We start from the raw sequence: 15,259 nt of genomic DNA on the forward strand, positions 1-15,259 counted from the left end.
CTTCTGGAGTTGATGCCATCATTCTTCGTGGCCGGCTCTCCATTCTTTTGTTACGTAATCAGGCTGCAGCACGCAAGGATAGAACGTTTTTTTCGTGAAAATTTCGGCATTCACTTGTTTTAGTAACTAGTAAGAGGAAATATGAGTTGTGCGGGACAGTGATGGTAGCTTGATCGATTACTAGCCCAGTGTAATGCTGATGCTGTGCGAGCTTCAACAGTTTACCCGTGTGCTTTCAAGTAAATGCCGCAAGCCTACGCAGGGCCGACGCTAAAAGGAATGACCTGCAATTCATGCAACTTCAGGACCTCTGTTATCAGTGACCGTGCATGCGTATGAATTTAGTGGGCTTCGTGCTGTTACTGCATTACAGTCATAGTTTACGCATCTGTGGATAACAGGGCACAGGGTAGGCGCTATACTTCCCGTGGGTGTTGCTCCATTTTAAGACTCATTTTCTCATTAACTACACAATCCATAGCTCCTTGTAGCTTGTTTTATTTTATTTCCCAGTCACTCTTCTTTCAAATGGTTTGGAAATATTGTTTTCTAGTAAATATTTATGGCTTTGTACTCTTTTTTTTTTCGAAACCACCAATTTGTGCTTTGTTTTCACAGTATAGAACACTAAAAAAAAGACGTACTGCATAAATTAGTACGGACCTATACCAGTATTTTTGCACCTCTGTGTAGATTCAGCTGGTAAAAAGAGAAGTCTTCTATATTTTATTGTTGCAGGTTATTGGTTAGGTTCTTGTCGTTGCGTCAAATGTTCGGGCCGTTCGAACATATCACATGACATGAATCGTGGTATCCAAACTCCCTAATCCTAGAGCAATACGAGGAAGCTCCTTCACCCTAGCCTGCTCTGTATAGCCGCCAGGAGATGGTCAAACAATCTCCTGATAATTAAGCTTTTCATTTATGCGTTCATCCGGGGAGTTGTTGTATGCTTTTGAGAGTTATGATTGAGAGATTCGGCGATTCTTATCGCTGAATGCTCGCTGTGGCGTCACAACATGGTGGTTGCGTGAGCGGCGTAAAGGTCTCTGCGCTGCCCTGCGCCGGACGGTGCAATTTGCCTGACGTCATGCCGTAGAGCCACGTGGCCGGTGCGGAAAACGTGGGCGGAGCCATCGTGTGAAGCGGTCTCTCTGAGACGCTGTGGCGCTGGTCATGTGATGACCAGCGCCGTGAGGCTGATCAACACGTGACATAATTACGTGGCCACGGATGGTCACGGGACCTGCCGCGCCTTAACGCCGGCTCTGTTGGATATCGAGAATGAACTAACAGCTACACTGTAAAACACGTATTTTTCGCAACGCGAGATGTTGCCGTGGGAAAAATACAAGCGAGACGTCTGGTGAGAACTACCTTACCCTCCCCATCAGGGCTCCAGCTCAGTGCATAATGTGTGCCGCTTCTCTCATGTCCCTAGTCCTGCTCTCGTCAGAGTGGTTTCAGCGCAGCTATGTGCAGGAGTCCGAGAACATCCGGCAAGTGCTGTTGGTGCCGGTTAGACTGATTGTCGTTTATATAACCCACCGAGAAGGAATGTTCCGGATATTAGACGCGGGAATCAAGTTTTTTCCCCGCTGACCTACCTCTTCTGGGTCGGCAATACATCCGCACATTTCGTGATGGCCCGATCTCTCTAGTGAGTCTTGGCTACAGGTTCAGTGCAACATAGCGTTCTCGGACTTATTCGCAGCATGAGGCGCAGGCAACGCCTCTTCATAAGTCTTCAGTCACCGCGATGGCTCAGTAGTTATGGCGCTCGGTTGCTGAACCGAAATACGCGAATTCGATCCCGGCCATGGCGGTCGAATTTCGATGGAGGCGAAATTCTAGAGGCCCGTGTACTGCGCTATGTCGGTGCACGTTAAAGAGCCCCAGGTGGTCGAATTCACTACGGCGTCCCTCATGAGCCGCTTCGGGATGTCAAACCACCATAAACCATAAACTTCTTATTGTGCATGGCCTCTTCCCGGTGCCCCTCCGCCCACAAGGTGAGCTGAAATTCTTCGCGTCAGGAGCTGCAGCACTCCAGTGCGACCGCCACGTTTACCACTGCTCAAGCGTCGCCCGCAGCAGTGATCTCCCACTGTCGGAGATCGACAGAGATGTGGCTAAGCAGCAGCCACTTCTGTTCGCACCTAACTGCAACAAGAGCCTCTACCACCACCACCAAGCGCCCAATATAAAGACTGAAAACGATAAATTGAGGAAAAGGATTTGACGGCGACATAAATGTATGTGCAATATAGAGAGCACCATTTTTATTTTTCCACACACACTATAATTATTCGATCAGGTTCAATCTACATTCAGGTGTCCCAGGCGCTCCTTGCCTCGGACAATGCGATTCTCAGTAGCCGCCGCTGACGGACCGTGATGCGTTCCTCCGCTCTCGCCATACCCTCCCTCCCTCCACAGTAACCCCTCTTCGCAAGAAAAAGACAGGGCACTGTGATGCTATGATGGCAATCGAAAGCGGGGGTATGGAAACGTTGTCAGAGTGCCAAAATAGTGTTTGGTTGCGTAGTGCTGCTCTTCTGTATGCGTTCGATGGTCGCAATTAGATAAGTTTAGAGAGGATCAAAAACAACGCCAGCACATTCTGGTTTAAGGCACTCGGAGGTAGGTTCCGTAAGCGAGCAATTTAACATGTCGGAGAGGTGGGTGCTGCCAAGCTTGCAAGTAGTTGATGCAAAGCAGGCGCTTCGAACTTAGCAAGCACATCAGCTCATTCTGATGAAAGCACTTCGAACGCAAACAGATTAATAGAAAGAGGAAGTTACAAGATTGATCAATAGATTACCTTTGTTAAACTTTCTAATACCAAGTTAAGCCTGGATGCCTCATCTCTGTCTGTGTCGTATGGTCCGCTGCATTTTGATTTCATGAAGCCTGCCTTATTAGCCCTGAAGTAATTCTTCCCTAATTATCAGCGCACACATTGGTTCACTTGGTTGTTTGCAGGTACTGAGCGGTTTGTTCACACTTTCGCAAGGTTTACAGTTCTGAATAGATCTCCTTCTTTGAAGAATCAGGTCACATTTCAAGCCGCTGTGCCCATAAACAAGAAGACCTTTTTCGCTTCCAGAATCTATATCAGACGTGGCCGTGCTTATGCTTCTTGATGAATGCGACTGCGAAGAAGACGCAAGCCATGACGATAATGGCGATGCCTTGCGCCTTCGAGTTGATGTTGTAATATCCCGTCAGGCTGACCTGGCGAGTCTCGAGTGTCAGCGACAGCACCAGCATGGCGCCTCCTCCAGCGAGGAAACATGTTCCCAAGGCCACCAGCACACAGGACCAGCCGACCATGCGGTTGCGCGGTGAGTACCCAGCCTCGGCGAGAGATGTGAGCAGGGAATGTTCGCCAGCGCAAGGCTTCGGTGCATGCTGCTGATGATGCAACTTGCGGCAGTCCAGAACCACTTCGGGCTGTGTCGAACGGTTGCTCATAACTGTCGCTGCTATGGTAGCTGCCAGTAAGGATGAAACAAAAAAAAACGGCTGAAGAAGGGAGCTGCCCTGGTGAAGAGTTCAACAGTAAGAATACCATTTTTTTCTTTAAATAAGAAAAGAAAAAACTCTAAGGGATACTAAGCTCCCACTTAAATGTATGAAGCGATAACGTTAATGGCTCCCTTCATCGGCCTGGCGTACTCGTTGCATATCATTTCTCCTGGACTATGCACACTAAGTACAAGAAACTGAAATGATGGTTTCAAAGGAACACATGCTGTTTCAATTCCTATGCCCCAGACACAGATTCAGTCACTTGGAAATGAAACCGGTTCATCTACAGATTATATACCCGTTGCCACTCAGGAGGCATGTGCGGAACATGGCTCGATTTTACTCCCATCATGGACCAGTACATTTTGCATGATGTTGGTCAAAAAATTCCTTTTCGGAGGTTAGGTTCCGCTTCGACTTAGGCTTAATTTAGATTTCAGTTTGAACCGAGCACTTCATTTTCTTCTTCAAACAATAATAAAACAAACAACAATAAAATTGACAGAAAGCCGATGGAAATGTCGTTTCAAGTCTTATTACCAACCCGGGAGAATGGGAAAGCTCTCAACTCATGGGCACCACGGCAAGTATCGCTTGATGATCTCGAGAACCTGCTGCTCGCAGCTCAATATTGCCCTCGTTTACCTCTGAACACGCTTGCGGCAGCTGGAAACCCACCTTTTAAGCAGGCCGCTTCATTTTATGAACGCGAACCACCAACTCAGTATTGCACCGGTATTGTCGTGGTTCGTAAAGCCTGCCATATTGTTTGTTTACATTTCCCGAGTTTCGGCTTGGCTTCATTCTTGTCTTCATGTTAATTGCACAGATAGCGCCTGAAACAATTAAAGGATCCTTTTTTAATATCAAACCTGTTGTTTACGCTAAGTTCTTCGACAATATAGAAACCCGAAATATACTGTGCAAGCAAATTTTGGGAACTTTGGAATAACATAGCTAAAATCGCGTGCAGTACAAATCGCGTCGGCGTAGGCGCGGCTTGCTCGGTCAATGCATCGCCTCCGCCTCGGGCAGAGAAAATATGGCCGCTCGCGTAGGCGGGCGCTGTCGTTCGTTCCCGCGGTAACCACCCACCGGTTACGCATTTCTCCGCTCACGTCATACCTTCTTCCTTGCACGGTAGCCGCCCCTCTCCACTCCCCTCCCCACTCCCCTCCTCCGAGTACTTCCAATGGCAACGCACCCACCGGTTACACCGATGGCTGCGACATACTTCTACTATTGCGTGAAACCCAGAAACGGGGGCTCATAACAGCTACCGCTGTAAAAGTGACAGGGCGACTATACCCCTCTGCGACTCAAGATTCAGACAGCTGTTGAGGTTTACTATACTCTACGATACGTTGAGGTAGGATAATCAGAGCGACTTCGAATCTGCATTCTTTTAGAGCGCGCTTTTTAGTTTTCCACGCATATTAGTTTTTTTGGCTAGCTCTTCTCTCCAGTCCGCCTTCTAGGCGCACGGCGACACTCACCTCAGGTGTCGCGTTTTGTCGCAGATGGCTCAGATGGGCCGTGCTACATTCCTCCGCTCTCGCCCTTCTTTTTCCATGGTAACCAACCTCTGGATGGTTATCGTAGTAAGCACTCCCGAGTTACGCATTCCTACGCTCTCGACATAACTTCCTCTTCCGTGGTAACTCTACTCCTTCCAGGGTATCTACCCTCCAGGTGGTTCCCGTGTCAACCACCCGCCATATCCTCCTCTTTCCACGGTAACCACCTTCTCAGTATGGCTCAGTAGCCGAGTGCCATAACAACTGAGCCACTATGGCGGTTTCATTGGCGCAGCTACTACCTTTTATGTCCGTTAAGGCAGCTGACTGGTCGCCGAGGTACTGATAAAAATTGTAAAAGAACATTATTTTGCAGTATATGCTAGGCCTATAAAAAAAATAGTGTCATTGTCGACTTTCGGAAATTTATATTTTCTAGCGCTTTTTCCCCTGCCGCATATTTTGCCTTTTTATCATCAACATTTGGAACCTATTATGACACCAGAACTGGCAGCTAACACTGCTTACTAGCATAAAGCCTGACATCCCAGGCCGTGAAGTCACATTCACAGTTTCCATTATTGCTTTGTTTTTCATACTTCGTGGGCTTTCATTGAACGTTCCAAAAATAAACCCTTCAATGGCAATCAAAATTTTGAGCATTATTATTATGTTTTCCAGATCACTTTGTAGCTTTATCACGAAAATCTTAGCCCCAAATTGAAATTGACAAGACTTAAGAGAAACAATTACATTAGCAAATCGAATACTAAAACTTACCTGAAAGAATGATGACCAAATTTGTGCTGCGTGCTATACTAAACCTGTATGTAGTTATACTTCGGCTCAAGAATATTGCGACATTCTGCGAAAATGAATTATAAAAGAATGTAGAAATGTCTTTTTCTCAAAATAAATGAAAGAACTTATAAAGAAAAGCAACATTAAAATGGCTTGCAGATACCTGCGACTCTCGCACAACTAATAAAATCCAAAAACTCAATTAAATTAAAAATAAACGGAAATATGATGTAACACAGTCGAACAATACCTCACGATAGCACCATTGAACATGCGCTCGCCGCAACTGCTGAGTGTTTTGGGGTAGATAGCATTGACTTCGCCGACGCGACACAAAATAGAAGTTATAATTTTACGCAATGAGAGGGATCGTGTTGAAGTGAATTTACTTCACTTTAACAACCAATTTTACGCCACCATCTATTAGTTCACAAGAAAATGTTCACCGAGAAAATGTGAGCCAACGCTTACCTCACGTCACCGTTCAACAAATATAAAAGGGCGCTTCCAACTGCTCATTTTTTGGCGCGGCATGAGCCCTATGTGCAACAGCAGTGGCATTTTCAGGCAAGGCCACAGTGTCGTCAGTGTATATAAATCGCTGCACTGATGACCTCACACACTCACGAAGTATGTTCGACTATCCTTTGAAGCGGAAGTGCGCATTTTGGTGCCGTTCGCAAAAAGGAAAAAAAAAAAGAACGGTGAGCGAAAGATACAGAGAAATAAAAAAAAATGCGCCTTTCCTGCCATGTAGTCGGCATGGTTGTAGCGTCGCTGTCTGTTAACTGCTCGAGGTAACACCCGCCGACCGAGCAGCAACACGAGATCTACTAGCGGTAGCAACAAGGTAGAGGGTAACCGACTCGAATTGAGCATGTGGCTTTTCCGCGTCTCCAGCTTCCGGTTACTTATCAGGAGCTCGTGTTATTGGTTGCGAGCGTTGTGCCGTTTGAAAAAAGTTTTGATACCGCAATCCAGCATTTGTAGACGTAAGAAAGGGTAAACAATGTGCTCTTGTTAGTTTTCTCCGGCATATTGTCTCAATTAAGCGGAAAATTCGAATAGCAATATAACATTTACAAAACCCTAGGCGCTCGACCAAAGCTACGGTAAGTGTAGGACAACTTGTGAAGCCCACTCTTCTTCTGACATTCTGAACAATACTTGGGCCCTCCCGACACTTTAAAAGTAAGCAAAACTGGTTGCTGCTTTTTTATCTAGATTCCAGTCAGCCTGGGATACATCAGTGCAGAGGGTAAAATGCATGGGTTAGTTTTCATGTGAGCAGTATGCGCAGCGCATCTGGACTCGTTGCAATGCCGTAGAAAAGGCAGCTGGCTTCGAAAACAGGCAGCATACTAATTGGCGGGAAGATAAGGAGCGATGGAGGTGAGTGTGTATAATGCCCAATGACCTTCTTCCACGCTTCCATGCAGAGCTCCTTCGAGTGTGACTGTAAGGCTCCGTAGGGTATGGACACCGAAAAAAGAATGTAAATAACCTGCTTAGAGTATTTGACCGCATTTCAGTAATTCGTATGAAAACGTGTCAGTGTTTGATGCCGGCACTGTCTCTTACGACGTAAAACTTCTTAAGACGCACCACAGCTTTGGCCCGTGGTGGCAATAGCTCTCTTTGACGAAGCCCTTGTAACCACCATTTTCAGTGAGAGTATTTTATCTGTCATTAAAACGCGATAATCTATCAATAAAGACCAACTGAATTTTTTACATCACTGGCCCGTACGCAGCGTCATTGATGCATCTTAAAGTTCAAGCGGATCGCAGACATTGCGCCATCTTTACAACTAAAGCAAGCGTCTCTAGCGCTGCGCTCGCCTTTACGGCCATATATAAACGGAAATATTTTGCAAGGCCATCTGAGGTCAGGACATACGCGAGTACTAAGCGTGTGTCCACTGATTCTACTCGCGTAATGCATTCGCAAGGGGCAAAAAGAAGCGTCGGCTTAAATTCACCTCCTAATCATCAAAATCGGGAGACATCAGTACAAACCGGACAGCCGAGCGGGATAACAAGGCACCTTAGCCGACGCTGTGCAGCAGCAAGATATCTGGCACATATAAGCGCTTCTATGGCAGATATAGGTGGAGGGGGGGGGGGGGGGGGGGGGTAATTGGTAGCGTCGTTAAACTTGGAAGACCTTACAGCTTCTCTCTGAATCATGATGTGTTTCTGCGAAGAACTCCTGGTCGGTGCTGAAAGAAAGAAGTCGTATTAATCATATGTGTTCTTCCTACATTGGACATTGCATTCATACACCGCTACCAGATTTGCAGAGTTCGTAGAGGCATACTTCATTGGCAAGTCCCAAGACAAGTGTTTTGAAAAACCTTGGCTTGCATTGCGGGCAAAGGAAAGCCTCGCAGAATAAGTGTCCGACGGTTCATAGCACTCTTTGGTGCTTGTTGCTATAGTATTAGCCTGTTTACGCGCGTTTTTTTTTATCTATATATACATGTTTTCCCAACAAACAACCGCCAGCCGTCCGTGTCGTCTTAGTTCCTGTCACTTCGGGATTTATTTATTTACATGAATTTAAAAGGGGAAGTTGGTCCCTCTCTTTGACGGGTTAGAAAAATTTGATGAAGGAAATCCAATTCGCCCAATGCTGCGTACCGTTCCTACACTTATTTCCTATTCAGGCAAGCTTCCGTGCGTTAAGTTAAATTCACTGACGTGTGCGATATTGCCGCGTGGATTGCACGTGGTGCGGTGCCTTCCTCGTTTATTTTTAGCGCACCCTTACGTGCGGTGGAAACACGCCGAGGAGTGAGCTGCAAGCAAATGCCACGTGCGACGGAATCGCATTGCTACTGGATATAAATAGCGGGGAGACACGCGGCAGGCTTTTGCCGTAGCCGACCTAGTTGCTTTGGCGCAGATACCTACGGCGCAGGTTTCATACATTGAACTCTCTTCTATCAGCATGAGGCAATGAGTGGCTCGTTCGGGGCCAGTCAACAGACCTGTGCACTTTCCCTTTTTTATTTCGTGCAGCCACTTACACACATACACATACATGTGTCGGCTCTGATTTTCCGATTACTGTCGCGTTGGCAGCACTGCCGCTGTCAGATTGTTGCCATCTTTGAGAGCGCAAGTTAGCTCAGTAAAGGAGTAGCATTCTTTGTTTCTCAGATAATCTAGCTGCTGTACAGGACAATAAGTGAAATAACGGTAAAAAAAAACAATTTACATGCGGTCATCTATGTGGCTCGACAAATCTGAGATGGCCGTATTGGTTTTGCATTTCGCTTTTCCATTCTCGATCATGAATGACCGCCTCACATCGCGTCCTATATATAATTATAATTGGTTTTGGGGGGAAAGGAAATGGCGCAGTATCTGTCTCAAATATCGTTGGACACCTGAACCGCGCCGTAAGGGAAGGGATAAAGGAGGGAGTGAAAGAAGAAAGGAAGCAAGAGGTGCCGTAGTGGAGGGCTCCGGAATAATTTCGACCCCCTGGGGATCTTTAACGAGCACTGACATCGTACAGCACACGGGCGCCTTAGCGTTTTTGCCACCATAAAAACGCAGCCGCCGCGGTGGGTTCGAACCCGGGTGACATCGCGTCCTTGAATTTGTTTTCGGCGTAGCTTTTCCGGACGCGATGTCACCCGGGTTCGAACCCACCGCGGCGGCTGCGTTTTTATGGTGGAAAAACGCTAAGGCGCCCGTGTGCTGTACGATGTCAGTGCACGTTAAAGATCCCCAGGTGGTCGAAATTATTCCGGAGCCCTCCACTACGGACCTATTTGTTCCTCTCTTCTTTCACTCCCTCCTTTATCCCTTCCCTTACGGCGCGGTTCAGGTGTCCAACGATATATGAGACAGATACTGCGTCATTTCCTTTCCACCAAAAACCAATTATTATTATTATTATTAGCTTTTCCGTGTGGGTGCTGCTTGGGCTCCCGGTGGGTGCATATTTGTGGAGGGTGATGTCGGTAAGAGGTAGAAGATACATTTGTACCTGTGGCGCCCCCCCCCCCCCCCCCCGCACACACACACACACACACAAGTACAGTGGCGAGTAAAAATATTACCACTAGTGACGTACCACTGGAGCGGCAGACACCAACGCTCGGCTGTGCGGTTCCTAGCATGCCGATAAAAAAGGTGCCAGGTGTGCTCGCAAAACATGTTGCCATGCCAGGCACACGGTCCGATTTTCGCCGATCCGGTGACGTCATTGTGCTAATATTTTGTTACTCGCGACTGTATGCACGCACGTTTGAACACATGCACGTCCGCACACGCACAAAAGAAGAACAGGTTGCTGTGTTCTATCACGAGGTTAAACGCTAAAAAACCAAGCCAAAATGCCTTTTTTTACCTAGGTTCTAATTTTAGAATCTTGCGCTTTGGCCGCTTTCACGTGATAGTTTTTGAGTTTCGTAATGCAGTAGAATACCAGACACAGTGACGAGAGCATAATTGCAGCCCTCTATCAAAAAGTTGCTTATCACGCGCCTACGTAATGCCCCCTAGACGCCACTGGCTGCACTGTGGCAGCATGCTCAGCCCATGAGGCCACCGTCATGACTGCAGGCAGTACACGAGCAGTGCAGAGGCGGATAACATACTCCGACATATAAAAGGAAGGAAACCTATTAACTTCTTGCCTTTCCTGGGGGTGATCCTGTGACATCGAGATATGCTCCTCGTCTTAACCCAGAACCGCCATGAAAGCAAGCCCTCTAAAGTTCACCCCGACCACACCACGGTAAGAATGGTTAGTTAGTTAGTTATATTGATTTTAATGGCGCAAAAGCAACTGAGGCTATGATGCGCCAAACACACGGTTAGAGCTTTTGTTAAAGGTTACGCTTTTTATATCTAAAGTTTGTATAAAACATTGGCTTCTCTGAGAAATTTAAAAATGCTGGAAAAATCAACCAGTGCTTGATCTCCTAAAAGTAACATGGGGTGTAGTGGGATGTATTCATTGTACAATGTTGTGAAATATCTTTTCCTCAGTTGTTCCAGTTCTTTGCATACAATTAAAATGTGGTTTACCGTGAGTTCATCGCCACACATTTCGCAGAGAGGTTTGCCTTTTTTGGTCAGTACGAAGTTGTGAGTAAGGTGTGTGTGTCCAATGCGTAGTCGACACAAAATAACTTCTATGAAACGCTCCTGATGTGTACATGATCTCCATTCTCCTAAAACAGGTTTTATAGAATGTAGTATGTTGTTTGTTTGTTCGTCCCATGCAATCTGCCACTTATTCCTGAGTTTACTGTGCAGTAATTTAGAAAAATCCCTCTGTGGTATGTTAACTTGTTTTATATGGCCAATTCTAGCTTGTGCTGCGCAAGCATCTGCTCTCTCATTACCTAAAATTCCAACATGGCTAGGGACCCAGCAGAATATGATGTTATGTTTTTTCTTTGTAATTTTAACTATGTTATGTATGATTTTTCCTATTATGGGTTCAGCAGCGTTTGTAGAATGCAGCGCTTTTAGCATACTCAGTGAATCGGTGTAAATTATGCTATTTTTTATGTTTTGTTTTACTATTTGTTCTACAGCTACAAAGATGGCATAACACTCCGCAGTAAATACCGATGCATACTGTGGCAATCGTATCATTTTTTTTTGTTCCTTGAATTACTGCACTTCCGACATGACTTTCTGTTTTTGAGCCATCAGTGTAAAATTCGGTGTAAGTGTCATATTTTTCTTGTAATGCAAAGAACTCTTGCAGTATGTGCTCGTGTGGTATTTTCTCTTTGTTTACGTGTGTCAATGTGAAGTCACACACTGAAGGAAGGCTGTACCATGGTGGTAGATATTCATGTCTTTGTGCAATATTAGGTAGGGCGTCCAGCACTGCTAAGTCTTCACATTTATCTTCAAAGCGCATTATTAGTGGCCTGATAAAATGTGGTTTATTAATGAATAATCTCCTAGATGGGCACTTGGTAACAATGGGATAGCAGAGATGTTTAGGGGGAGAACGGGTTTTTAGGATGTACGTGCATGTTAGTGTGACTCTTCTATCCTCTAGTGTGGGCTCATTAGCTTCAACGTAAAGACTCTTTACCGGGGATGTTCTATAAGCTCCAGTTGATAGGCGCAAACCAAGATTATGAACAGGGTCCAGTCGTTTCAAGTAGGATGCTCTTGCCGAACCATATACCACACACCCGTAGTCCAGCTTGGAGCGCACCAAACAGCGATATATTTGCAATAGGCATGCTCTATCGGACCCCCACCGTTTTCGCGAGAGTACCTTTAATACATTGAGGGCTTGGGATGCTTTCTTTTTCAGGTTGTTAATGTGTGACAGAAATGTAAGCTTCTTGTCAAAAGTGACGCCTAAAAATTTATGTTCCTGTTTGACTGGCAGTGTGGTTTGATTCAAGCACAGATTGGGATCGACCTGTAGGCCTCGTCGTAATGAGAATAAAACAGCTATTGTTTTCTCAGGGGAGAACTTGAATCCATTTTTCTCTGCCCAAGCAGCCAGTTTATTTAGTGTGATTTGTATTTGTCTCTCGCAGGACAGTGTGTTGGATGAAGTGTATGCTATCTGTATGTCATCTACATAAACTGAATACATTACGGACTTAGGTATTACTTTGGCCAAAGAATTCATTTTTACTATAAAGAGTGTCGTACTTAAAATGCATCCCTGGGGTACGCCATTCTCTTGGGTGAATGTCGTTGATAGAGTTGCTCCCAGACGGACTCTGAATGTGCGGTTAGTCAGGAAGTCGTTCAAGCAGTTCAGCATCCTGCCGCGGATCCCTAGATCTGCTAGGTCATGGAGGATGCCGAACTTCCACGCGGTATCATATGCCTTCTCCAAATCGAAGAAGACACCGATACAGTGCTGTTTGTGGATGAACGCCTCTCGGATGGTGTTTTCTAGGCGGACAAGGTGATCAGTGGTCGAGCATGCTTTCTTAAATCCACATTGATGTAAATCTAAGAGTCGACGAGATTCAAGTGTGAAGGTCAGTCTAATGTTTACTATGCTTTCGAAAGATTTAGCAATGCAGCTGGTGAGGGCTATCGGTCTGTAATTGTTAGGACTTGTTGGTTGTTTTCCGGGTTTCAGAAAAGGTACTATTATTGCTTTCTTCCACTCCTCAGGTATTCTGCCAGTCATCCATATTTTGTTAAAGAAGTTCAACAATGCCTGCACGGCAGCCTCAGAGAGATGGGCAAGCATAGCGTAATGCACATTATCTGGGCCTGTTGCTGTCTTTTTACCAGAAGATAATGCCTTAATCAATTCCTGCAGTGTGATGGGTTGATTGTAGTCCTCGTGCATACCTGCTGCAAATGGAAGTTTTTGTTTTTCTGCTATTGCTTTGTGCTTCTGGAACGTGTTTGTGTAATTGGACGAACTGGAAACTTCAGCAAAATGCTCACCTAGTATGTTGGCCTGTTCTTCTAATGATGTTTGTGTCCCGGGTGTAGTCAATAGAGGAAGTGTGAAAGGGGTATGGTCACTACTGAATCTACGAACCTTTTCCCACATTTTTTTTGAGGTTATTGAGCTGTTTATAGAGGACACATATTTCTGCCACGAGGATTTCTCGGCATTTCTCCGAACGAATCGCGCTCTGGCCTTGACCCTCTTAAAGGCAATCAAGTTCTCCGCTGTGGGATACCGACGCAGAGAGCCCCAAGCTTTATTTTGTTGTTTTTTTGCCAATGTGCATTCTTGTGTCCACCATACTTTATGTTTTTTGTGTACGATGCCTGTTGTTTGTGGTATGGCTAGTGTAGCGGCCGATATTATGCATGTAGTAAATTTTCCATTAATTTCGTCTATGCTGAGATCTTCACAAAATTCTTTTTCTAGTGTGGCACTTGCTGTAAAAAGTGACCAGTCGGCGAGGTGAAGTTTCCAGCGCCGTGGTCTTGTGGGGATGACTGCAGTAGACGATGAGAGGCTGATGATAATAGGTAGGTGATCACTTCCCAGGGGGTCATTTAAAACATCCCATTTAAAATCGTTAAAAAGCGATGGTGATGCGAAAGCTAAATCGAGAAAGCTCATTTTTGCCGAGCTTGGGCAACAATAAGTTGCTTTTCCTGTATTTAAAAGACAGATGTTATTTGAGAGGATAAAATCTTCGATTGTTTGCCCCCTAGAGTCGCAGCGCTCGCTTCCCCAAAAAGGGGAGTGAGCGTTGAAATCCCCAACTACCAGATATGGCTCTGAAAGTTCATCTATCAATTCTTCTAGATCATGGATTGTTAATGTAAAATGTGGAGGAATGTATACGGAACAGATTGTTAGTGTTTAATAGCTGACGATGCTGACTGCGACCGCCTCAAGTTTTGTATTGAGCTTGATTTCTCGAGCAGGGACGCCGCTTTGGACGACAATTGCGACGCCTCCTGAGAGTCGATTTGCCTGCTCGCGATCGCGTCTAAAAGTTTGATAATGTTTCAGGATATGTTCATGTTGTGGACCAAGATTGGTCTCCTGAAGACATAAAACTATGGGTAACATTGACCCTAAAATATGGGTTATGTCACTATAATTCCGCATAAGTCCTCTGCAATTCCATTGAATTAAAAAGCCATGCTTGGGTTTTTGAGAGAAAATGAAAGGAGATTTACTTATGTGGTGGGCCCGTTATGAGGGGCCTGTCTTTTTTCCGCTCAAGAGAGCTGTTCCGCCTCTGTAGTGGAGGCGGAGTGGGTGCTGTATCCATCACCTCAACCGAGGTGCTGGAGAACCGCGGAGGGCCCGCGGTTGTGTTAGTTTCAGGCCTCTCCCGACGGGGGGAGGTCCTGCGGGATGCCGACCCATGGACCGGCGCTCCCTGCTTTGAGGGTGGCAGAGCAGCCTTCGCTGTCCCTGCCTGGGGCGTGGATGGCCCTGCCACTGGCTCTGTGAAAGCAGCGTCGGCAGGTGCCGTAGAGCTGTGTGGTGCTACGCCCCCGCGCACCACATCAGCGAAGTTGGGTTTTGCTGTGAAAGAGAATGTGTTCGTAAGCGCAAAACGCCTCCTTGCTTCTTTGAATGAAATGTTTTCTTTTGTCTTTATGGTAATTATTTCCTTTTCTTTTTTCCAGGACGGACATGCCCTGGAGTACGCTGCATGGTCTCCTTCGCAGTTTGCGCAGCGCAGTGCTGCATCACATTCCTCAGAATGCTGGTCTTTCGAAGCGCATTTCGCGCAGGTTTTGCGGCCGCGGCAACTTTGTGAGCCGTGGCCAAACTTTTGACAGTTGAAACATCGGCGGGGATTGGGTATATAATGTCTGACGTTGATTTTCAAGTATCCAACTTCGATCGTTTCGGGCAAGGTACTGGTATTAAATGTGAGGACCATGTGTTTGGTATCTATTTCTTTGTTATCCTTGCGGATCTTGATTCGGTGAACATCGATTATATTCTGGTCG

The 15,259-nt window shown here is 46.0% G+C and overlaps 1 protein-coding gene across 3 annotated transcripts; it reads right to left on the minus strand.

Moving 5' to 3' along the window:
• Positions 1–2,252: 2,252 nt before the first annotated feature.
• On the minus strand, positions 2,253–6,456 carry LOC144128622 (uncharacterized). 3 transcript variants are annotated; one of them, XM_077662161.1, is made up of 3 exons: positions 6,324–6,456; positions 5,832–5,916; positions 2,253–3,497 (listed from the first exon to the last, which is right to left on the minus strand). In XM_077662161.1, the coding sequence occupies exon 3, from the start codon at positions 3,475–3,477 to the stop codon at positions 3,118–3,120; it is 360 nt and encodes a 119-aa protein (XP_077518287.1). In that variant the 5' UTR covers positions 3,478–3,497; positions 5,832–5,916; positions 6,324–6,456; the 3' UTR covers positions 2,253–3,117. The 3 variants fall into 3 exon arrangements, with proteins under 3 accessions (XP_077518287.1, XP_077518288.1, XP_077518289.1); XM_077662162.1 differs by lacking the exon at positions 6,324–6,456 and adding an exon at positions 6,103–6,301; XM_077662163.1 differs by lacking the exons at positions 5,832–5,916; positions 6,324–6,456 and adding an exon at positions 4,213–4,415 and having other exon boundaries at positions 2,287–3,497.
• Between the last annotated feature and the right edge of the window lie 8,803 nt (positions 6,457–15,259).

This window comes from Amblyomma americanum, chromosome 4 (assembly GCF_052857255.1).
Source record: "Amblyomma americanum isolate KBUSLIRL-KWMA chromosome 4, ASM5285725v1, whole genome shotgun sequence".
NCBI classification, from domain to species: domain Eukaryota; kingdom Metazoa; phylum Arthropoda; class Arachnida; order Ixodida; family Ixodidae; genus Amblyomma; species Amblyomma americanum.

Coding starts and splice junctions, on each gene's coding strand:
- LOC144128622 (XM_077662161.1), bottom strand. CDS start 3,477: ATGAGCAACCGTTCGACACAGCCCGAAGTGGTTCTGGACTGCCGCAAG.